This window comes from Orycteropus afer, unplaced genomic scaffold (assembly GCF_000298275.1).
Source record: "Orycteropus afer afer isolate SDZICR_OR568_19922 unplaced genomic scaffold, OryAfe1.0 scaffold00040, whole genome shotgun sequence".
Classification (NCBI taxonomy): domain Eukaryota; kingdom Metazoa; phylum Chordata; class Mammalia; order Tubulidentata; family Orycteropodidae; genus Orycteropus; species Orycteropus afer.
This window is the reverse complement of record NW_006921627.1, coordinates 7,258,361-7,268,565: the sequence shown is the minus strand read 5'-3', so window position 1 is coordinate 7,268,565 and position 10,205 is coordinate 7,258,361. Positions and strand designations below refer to the sequence as shown.

General features: G+C 44.9%; 1 protein-coding gene across 1 annotated transcript in view; it reads right to left on the bottom strand.

The window, feature by feature from the left end:
- PRMT8 (protein arginine methyltransferase 8) overlaps window positions 1–10,205 on the bottom strand; it is a 194,194-nt gene that overhangs the window by 23,995 nt on the left and 159,994 nt on the right. The window contains exons 7-8 of the mRNA XM_007937071.2: window positions 8,837–8,952; window positions 1,410–1,560 (exon numbers count right to left, since the gene is read on the bottom strand). Of these exons, the coding sequence (XP_007935262.1) occupies window positions 1,410–1,560; window positions 8,837–8,952 (267 nt within the window). The remainder of the gene's footprint in view (window positions 1–1,409; window positions 1,561–8,836; window positions 8,953–10,205) is intronic.

The following is a 10,205-nucleotide window of genomic DNA, read 5'->3' as shown; positions in this document are numbered from 1 at the left end:
CTTGTATACCCATTAAAATTTTTGGAAGGATACACATGAAATCATTAATAATATATGTCTCTGAGGAGCAGAACTAGAATGGACAAGGGAGACAAATTTTTCCTTGACTTTTATATGCTTCTGTATTGGTGGTGCAGTGCCTAAGGCATTTGACAACTAACCAGAAGGCTGACAGTTCAAACTCATGAGCCACTCATTGGAAGGAAGATTGGGCAATCTACTCAATCTACTTCCATAGTGATACCACCTCAGAAACTCAAGGAGGGGTCACTAGGAATCAGATCCGACTCAACGGCAGTGATTTTATTTTATTTTTTTTTGGGTACTGCTTTATTTTGTTATTATGCATATGTATCATTTTAAACATTGTCACAATAGACACATGCATGTGGTGTTAGGGAGCCCTGAGAAGCCCACTTAATCCTGACCCAAAGGGAAAGGAGAGATCAAATAAACCCAGAGCTAAAAGATGAAGCTTGTGCTGGAATTGGTCAGATGAAGAAGTGAGGACAAGGGAGGAAGGGAGATGACAAAAGCTTTCTGACAAATAATAGCCACCCTCCAAACTGTGGAAAACCCTGGGTGGGCAAAGAGTTGGTGTGCAAAGGCAACAGCCCAGAAAATTAAGAAGCCTCACTGAGTTCAGGAAGCTGCAAGGATCTCAGTATGAGGCTTTGAGTGGAGTAGCAGTTATGGGACAGGGGTTGGGAAGGCTCAGTAAAGAGAAGGGTGAGAAATGAAGTTGGAGAAGTGGCCTAGGGCCAGGTCAAAGAAGTCCACGTAGCCAGACTAAGAAATCTGAGCTTATCTACTACAAGCAATGAAGCTGTATGAGGGGAAGCTGGGCAGTGGTAGTGGTGGCTAGGAAACACAGTCAGGAATTTAATGAAGGATGGATAGGAATGGAAGCAGGGAAGGAAAGAAAGAGACATAGAGACCCATGTGCAGTACACTAAAGGACATGTTGAGTCCTAAACTAAGGAATAGCAGTAGAGATAGAAGTTTTCTTCAACTCTGTATCCACACCCACACCCCCCCCACACACACACCCATACAGGGTCTGGAACATAGAATATGCTCAGTAAACATTAATTAAGTGAATAAATGTGCATTTGAAAAGTCTTGGGAAAGTCCATCCATGGGCCCCACTTCCTGCCTCTCTCTCACCAAACATACACTATCAGCTCTTGTCACAATCATGATTTTCTTTACCTCCTCCTCTGGCAGCCAAGAGTGCACTGGACATGCACTTTCTCCCAGCTGCAGAAAGCTTACGAGATATCAAGTAAGGGCCCTGGCTAATGCCCAAGCACCTTGCCCCCAGCTGAGACCAGCCACAGCCCCTTCCCACAAAGCCTTCAGAACACACCGGGGTAAGGTAAGGACTGCAAAATTAATAAAAAGCTCACCTGTGGAAAACCCCATTTTCTTGTGGCACTTGGTAAATTCGATATTAAAATAGGTGACCAAGGCATGGACATAGTCATTGCGCTGTATCTGCAGGCAGAACGCAGATGTGAATGATAGCTCTTCAGTCTTCACTGTGTAAATGTCCACCTCCTGCAGCCCGAGGGAGAGAGAACGCCAGAAACATCAACTTCACCAGATTTGGGTCCTGGTCTCAAGAGAAAGCTCACTCTGCCAACAGCTTCATTCCCCTGAGAGACCACGGTCAGCAGACTCTCTGGGAATTTCATTACTCTTGGGGTGACTTTCCAGGCCCACCCAGCACCCTCCCAATTACCTCCTCCATCCTTTCTAGGGTGGGGTATGCTCAGGCAATGGTGCAAACGGATTTGAATCAAAACCTGAGGAGAACAGAATTAGGAAAGTAAATGTGCTGGGTGTGGGAGTTGGTGGGGGTGGGGAGGGGAGAGAAGAGAAGGATTCATTAGACAATGCATCCCTAGACCAAGTCAGAATAGCCTCTGGCTGGTCCACTTCAGCATTGCTAGTGTCCATCTAATGGTTCTGGAAGTGTGGTCCCCAGATGAGCAGCATCGACGTCACCTGGGAGCAAACTGGGGGGTTGAGGTTGGGAGGGCATCCCAGACCTATTGAATCAGAAACTCTGGGCTGAAGGCCAGCCTTTTGTGTTTTTCAAGTCCTCTCATGATTCTGATGAACCAGACTACCCATTTGTCTTTTTTTTTTTTTAATCTTCAAATTCCCAGCAATAGAAGGCATCAGATATTAGTTCAAGAGTAAGAATATGAACTCACAGAAAGTCACAGACTGCACTTAGGAAACTAGGTGCACCATTTATAACAAGCCCAGACTGTTAAAAAAAAAAAAAAAAGGGAAAAAAGAAGTGAGAATTTTCAGTTCTTTCAGACTGGGGAATGAAGAACTAATAATGCTAACAATTTCTGCTGGGAAGTGGCCGAAAATCAATCTTGCGTGGGGAGCAAGTGTAATTGAAGGATGGTTTGTACTTTTCTACGCAAGGGATGCTGGCCTGCCTTTTGCTGGCTCCAATAAGCACAGGGCAAACCTGGCAAGAGGCCAAGAGTTAGGCAGACAGATTTCAGTTAGACCCAGGGAGGAACTTATCACTTGTCAGACTTGTATAGCAAGGATCTCTGTCCTGGAAACTCAGTAAGAGTTAGACAGCCAGCTGTGTACCTGGGATGGTTCTAGGTGGTCCTCCTGGGACCCAGATCAGATGATGGAACATGTTGGGAATACTTAGAAAAGGGAAATCTAAGGTGGTAGAACAAGAAGTAGGAGCTCTGGTAGCATAGTGCCTAAGGCACTTGACTGCTAACCAGAAGGCTGGTGGTTCAAACACACCAGCCACTCCTCGGAAGGAAAGTTGGGCAATCTACTTCCGCAGTGATACTGCCTCAGAAACCCAAGGAAGGGTCGCTATGAGTCAGGTCTGACTCGACGGCACATAACAACAACAACAACAGAACAAGAAGTGGGAATAGATAAAATGACATGCTTTTATTTCTATGTATTTCTAACATAAAGGAAAAACTAAGACAAAATATCCTAAGGGTTTCAAAGAGAAGCTTCTGCAGGGGTGGCAGGAAATATGAGTAAGGGGGCCAATCAGATCAGGAGGTTCTGCTGTGGCCTGGGGTACTCATACATGCTGAAGCTCCCAAACCCATTGGTTAAGGAGAGGGTGGGATGGCAGGGTTAGGGAAACGTTGGAACCCCAATCCCCTTAATGCCACTTCGAATGCAAGTTACACTGTGTTCCTAGACAGGGAAGCAAAAGCAAATTGTGTTTGTAAACCCTGGGTTGAGGATGTAGAGTCAGACTATAAAGCCAGTGCTTGAGCTGAGCCTTTATCCAATGCAATGGATAATCTTCTATCCAACTTTCCCAATAACCAGCCATCTAACTCTTGCTTGAACACCTTCTAGGATGGTGAATTCACTACTACCAAGTAGCTCATTCCATCTCCTGACATCTCCAATCATTAGGTCCTTCTTCAAGGTAATAAAGCCCACTCTTAACTGTCTCTCTGTAACTGTACTCACAGAATAATTTAAATGTCTGTTCCAACTCACTTGGGTCATCTAAATCTTTTCTTCTACAGTGTACACCACCTCTCGTTTTACGTTCATTTCTCATAAGTCATGATTTCTTACTTCTCATCATCTTGGCCCCCCTATGGGTGGGTTCTAACACTTTCAAAACTGAGAACAATACTAACAAGAGCAGATCTTCATGCTCTGCTTGTTTAGGGCACACTTCTAGCAGCCTCTGGTCTCAAATTGCACACTGCTGGCTCACATTGCATGTAGGTCTGCCAACCTCCCTCCAACACACCCCTCCCTCAATCCTTATTCTTTTATTTCTGGGATTTCAGTTGTTATGGATCCAATTTTGTCCCCAAAGAATATATGTTGAAGTCTTACCCCCAGCACTTGTGAAAGTGACTTTGGAAATACAGCCTTTCAAGATGTTGTCAGTTAACATGAGGTCATATCAGAGTACAGAAAGGGGTCATAATCCCATCCCTATAAGAAGAGACAGAGAGAGACAGGCACAGAGGGAAGACAGCCACGTGAAGACAGAGGCAGAGATTGAAGTGATGCATCTACAAGCCAAGGGATGTTAAGGATCGTGGGCCATGCCCAGAAGCTAGGATAGAAGCATGGAACAGTTTCTTCCTCATAGCCTCAGAAGGAATCAATACATCAACACCATGAATTCAGACTCCCAGCTGCCAGAACTGTGAGACAATAAAATTCTATTCTTATAAGCCATATAGTTTGTGGTATTTTGTTATAGGAGCCCTAGGAAACTAAGACACCAGGGTAGGGCTCATTCCTTACATGTCATCCCATTAGTTTGGTCCATTGCTCTAGCCTGGGAGATCTTTTTAGACTCAGTATCTGTCAGCCTTCATAATGTTCATTATCTCTCCTGGCTACATGCAGTCCTAAAGTTCCTGCCAGCTCAAGACTCCTAAGAGCAAGCTGTAGTTAACTATTTTTATTAATGGCGTTGCATGGTCTGCCAAGCTCACAGAATCTGTACTTGTGACTTTTTTTTTTTTTAAACTTGCGGAATTCATTTTATTATAGTTCAACTTCAAGTAGCAATATTATCCATGTAGAAGTTAGTGTGTGGAAAGGTAACAGAATCAGGAAAGGAAAGTTGTATATTCCCCAAACAGTGATATCACCAATCCTTTACCATTCCATCTTCTCATCCCAAAGATGGCAGTGGTGGTTCAGGGGTAGAATTCTCTCGCCTTCCATGCATGAGACCAAGGTTCTATTCCTGGCCAGTCCACCATAAGCACAGCCACCAGTTGTCTCTCAGTGCAGATTTGCATGTTATTATGATGCTCAACCAGGTTCTGTGGAGTTTCTAGATGAAGAGGAACTAGGAAGAATGTCTTGATGATTTATTTCAGAAAACTGTGTATGGGCTCCCCATGAATCAGGGGCCAACTCAGTGGAAGCCAGTGCAATACATCTGATTTCTTCACTGCTGTTGCCATAAGTGTTGATTGTGGATCCAAGTGAAATGAAATCCTTGACAACTTCAGTCTTCCCTCCATTTATCATGATGTTGCTTATTGGTCCAGTTTTGAGGATTTTTGTTTTCTTTATGTTGAGGCATAATCCATATTGACTGTAGTCTTGAATCTTCATCAGTAAGTGATTCAAGACATCTTCACTTTCAGCAAGGAAAGTTGTGTCATTTGCATATCACAGGTTGTTAATTAGTCTTCCTCCAGTATTAATGAGGTGTTCCTTTTTACACAGTTCCAGCTTCTCGGATTATTTGCTCAGCAAACAGATTGAATAAGTATAATGAAAAGTTACAACACTGATTTTAAACCAAATCAAACCTTCCTGATTTCAAACCAAACACTCACAACTTTTGCATCTCCTTCTCAGTCAGGGACGGTCAGTCAGGAGTCAGGCCCTTTCCAAGATCCCTGATGTCTTTCTCTATTGGTCCCTATATCACCAGCCTAACCTGGCCTTCCTACCTGGTCATCTCAATAACCTCCTTACCTCCACCCTTGCCCAGTCACCAGATTGGAGCTCACTAAGGGTAGAGACTGCACATTATTGCATATGATACACAGTAATGAGTATTTGACTAATTAATCTTCAAACTTGAAGACTTTCCTTCCCTCCACACCATCACCACACTCAACTCCTTCAGGTCCATTCAGACTGGGTCACTCCCTGGATAAGACCCTCAGTTACTTCCCATTGCTGACGTAAAAGTGTCCAGACCTCTTGGCCTAGGCACAAACAGGAAGAACCAGAAATGGGCCTTGTGACTCATCCTGACATGGTTGCCCCCTCACTTCACAAACTTATGTGCATGCACATGTGCCTGAGTTCATGTGCGCGTGTGCATGCGCATGCACGCGCGCGCACACACACACACACAATCTATCATGAATTCCATTTCTGTAGGGTCTTGCTCTCAGAGTCCATCAACTAAATGTCAGCTATCAACTCAGGTATTAGCCCACAGTGTTGAATAGGTCCTAGATTCATTTGCATTTTAATAGGGGCTTCCGAAAGAACAGTGGCCTTCAAGACCAAAAGTAATAAAGCTATGTGATAAAATAGTGACAATTGAGGCAGATGGTCTTTTGGAGTGGGAGGTGGTCAGGCCATCTGTGAGGGTGAGATCAGCTGTGGCTGGATTTTTAGACACAAAGGCAGGCCCTCTGGGCTCAGGCCTGCATTCTGCACACAGATTTCTTTGCCTGAAAGTTTCTTTCTTCAACCACAGCACCATCTCTGAGACCCCAGGGAGACCCACTGACTGGCCTTAGATCACCCCATGCAGCGAGGGCTCCACAGGCACAAATGACTCAGAAGGGCCTCTGGCCGCTGCCATCTCTACCACTAAATGTTACAAAATGGATGTCTCAGAGAAGAAGTCTGGTCAAAACAGAGTCTTAATTATAATAAAGTGTCACACGTTGCAACATTAATAGCAATGAAAATAGCAATTAAGTGTGTGAAGAAGGGCAAGTGTTTACCCAACAGGCTCAGCAAGACATTGCCTAGCACATTAGCGAGAGCTGACGGGAAGGGCTCTCCTGGTTGCAGAAGCAAACACAGACAATCGTCACCCTTCTCCAGAAGACACAGAGAGGAAGAAAAGTAACAGACAGCACAAAGAGGGCAGGACTTATCACAGATATCCAATCTTGAGACATAGTCAGAGCCCTTAGCAGTTTTGCTAGGAATGTGCCTGAATTTCTGAATTTCACCTTCCCCTGCTCTGCCTTGGTTAAGTCTGGCTGCTTTGCCCAGGTGCACTCAGGTGTGACCAAGGGAAAGACCCTTGCTGGTTCCTGTCTGGGATAGGAAAAGAAAGCAAGCAATGTGGCCTGGAGGGACAAAGCCAGGCCAGTCCATGATGTGACCCTCAGCAGAGATATAGAAGCACCATGGCCACACCTGCAAGTGGGGGGCTGAGATTAGGGGCAGAAGTGGACTTGAAGAGCATTGAAAGGAATTTTAATTTGTTCTCAGGCTAAACCTGTTATGGGCAGGTGCTTAATGTTTAGCGATGGCTGACGTATCATTTCTGCAAGTTCAATTGCACAGGTCAATTTGTATGGGTTCTACAATAGTTACAGGAATGTTTTGCACTATGGATAAGTTTCTTGTTTGAGGGTGTACTTTCCTTGTTCTTGGCATTCTTGAGAGAGAGGCATCAGGAACTGAGGAGAAGGCAGGAAGAAATAAAAGAGTAAAATAACTCACAATTACTGCTGCTTAGACTTGGAGTAAGGGTCCATGAGTGTCACAAATGGTTTGCATTTGACTACTAACCAAAAGATTGGAGTTCAAGCCCACCCAGCAGTGACACAGAAGAAAAGCCTGGCAATTTGCTTCTGTGGAAATTACAGCCAAGAAAACCCTGTGGAGAGCAGTTCTATTCTGTAACACATGAGGTCCCCGGGAGTTGGAATCAATTCAGTGGCAGTGGGTTTTGTTTGGGTTTTTTTGTGGACTTTAAATAGGATGAGTTTCCAGGTAGTGAGAACCTTGTTGACACAGAATCTTAGGCTTGTATTCTCAGACAAACTATTTAGGCAGGATGTGACACAAGAGAGGGAGTTTCTGATCAGAACCACGAGGGTTCATCTACTTTTATTTACTCTCTGGGGTCTCTTCTAAATGCTGTAGTGATGCTATGGACCAAATATTATGGTTCTTCTTAATAAGGCTTGTGTCCAGGGACAAAGGACAATTCTCATCTGGGTGGAGCAGCAGTTTGCACCAGTCCTTCAGAAATTTCCATTCATCCTCAGCCACCTGGGGGGCTCTTCCTTCTTTATCTTACTGTGAATGCTCCAGCTGCCGCCCCACCCCATCCCCTGCACACCTGCCAGAAGATAAGTGGTACACAAGGCCACAACAGACAAGTGTGTTTTAGGAAGATGAGAGTCAGAGGGAGTGGGATTGGGAAAGTCCTGCAAAATGAGCCTATATTTTTTCATTTAAAAAATCTACAACTGAATATATATTAGCTTGAACCATATGGACTTGGTATTTTTCTAGATAAAAAATAGTAAAATATCAGCAGTATTATATGGTTCAATATATTATATGTTCCCATTGAAATGGATACATAGAAAGGACTAAGAAGCTCAGTTCAACTTATGTTACTTCTGAGAGCAGAGTAGGATTGGAAGGAAGGGTTGCCAAAGGGGAACTTTGAATTTTTACTGTATCTCTGACTATAAGAACTATAAGAATGCATTAAGGATTGCTGTGCTCGGGATGTTGATTGGCTATTCTTCATCTGCACTGAAAAAACTTGGATGAAGAGATGTTTAGAACACGTACAAGCAAAAAACGCTCAAGAGGGTGGCTGGAAGCTCTGTCTGGCTCTGGTCAGATGAGTACTTGCAGGTGGGAATGTAGGGGCAGTCACACAGCTTGTAGGTAAGTAGTCATACAATCCATTGGTAATGGATTACTTTCATCTCTAAGAGGGATACCCTACTCTGAAGGAAAGAGCTTCCCTGAACCTGAGCATCCCCACCTGCCTTTCAAGTATTCTGTCCTTTGATGCCTCTCAACCCTACCTCACCAGCACCTCACATCACCAAGGGATCATGCTCTGGGCTTCATCCTATCAGCTGTGCCACCGTGGAGTCATGCTCTCAGCAATTCTGCTCAGTAGAGCACCACCCATCTTCTGCACTTCACCATGGAGTGCCCAAGCTATGGCCAAGGTGTGTTCCATCTCCTGGCTGGGGGCATGCAGGGACTGGTGTTGCCTCTACTCCATACCCTTCCCAGATCTGGCTTCCCAGGGTGGCACAGCTGGGTTCCCAGCATGCCCAGGCCCAACCAGGAGGAGTCTCCAGACCTTTATTAAACAGGCATTGGTCACCACTTGCTTTGGGTCCACGATGTCCACCAAAGGCTCCTTCATGGCAACATCCCGGATACAGGTCATGTCAAAGCCATAGACGTTCTCCCACCCTGTAGGGAAGAAGGAAAGACATGAGAGCATGTAGCCATATACCCCCAGAAGCTTGTCCTGACCCTCTTATGTTCCAGAGCTCAGCATGCCTGAGAGGGTGAGGGACAGCCTGTTTCCTCTCACATCACAGCAGAGTAGGAGTCATCACCTGGGTAGGGAGCTTTGCAGTGTGCTCATTCACATTATCTTATGTGTACCTCTGGAAAAGGCAAGATCCACTTTATAACTAGGAAATCTAGAGCTCTGGGATGCTGAAACACTTCCCAAGACCACACAGCTAGAATGAAGCAGAGCCAAGACCAGAACCCCTTATCTGCCACGCACTTTCCTGTCTCTATGCCTTTATCCAAGCCATCCTCCACACCAGGAAGGTCCATCTCTCTTCCTTCTCCTATCCTTGCCCACTGAAACTTCAGTGCAGCAAAGAATAACCTAATGGGTCTTGTAGTGAAACAGATTACAGTTTGAATCCCAGCACCATTAATGCTGACTGACGAAGACCTTGTACAAATTACCTAACCTCTTGGACCTTCAGTTTTCTCAATTGCAAATGGAGGGTTGGGTGGGTCCTTGAAATTCTTTGTCTTTCTTACATGCCATGATGCACTCACTAAGGACCCATCCCATAAGAAATAACCCCCAAAGGGGCACAACCCATCCCAGCTGCCCTCCTTGACCCCTTTGGGTTATTCATAACATGCTTGTCGGAGAGGAGAAGGGGAGGAGAGGAGAAGGGAGAGAAAAGAGAGAAAGAGGAAGGGGAAGTAGAAAGATGAAGGAGAAAGGCAAGAAAAGAGGAGAGAAGAAGAGATTTGAGGGAGGATTTTGGCAGGTCCAAGATTGCCTTTAAAAAATGTAATTGTTATTGTTATCATTGGTCATTGTAATCACTGTTGGATCACCTACCACAGGCTGGACTTCTCATTTCGTCTACCCAGCACTCCCACACGAATACTTCTACACTACAGACGAGTACATTGTGCCTGAGAGAAGCTGGCATTTGGCTCACACACAATGTCTGGCCCAATCTCATATATCAGAGAGACAGTGGATCCAGGGACCAAACACAGCCTGTCTCCCAACACTTTAGCTACCCAGCTGTGACAGGAACCTAGGAGTGCAGTTTCCTCTTCCAGAAGTGCAGAGAGGATGCCCTTAGCAGAGGCTTTAGTTCCAGGGCAGCTGGATGGATCCCTTTTTTCTGTTTATTCAGATGAGTTTAGTATTGAAGTACAATTTTTTTTTTTTTTTT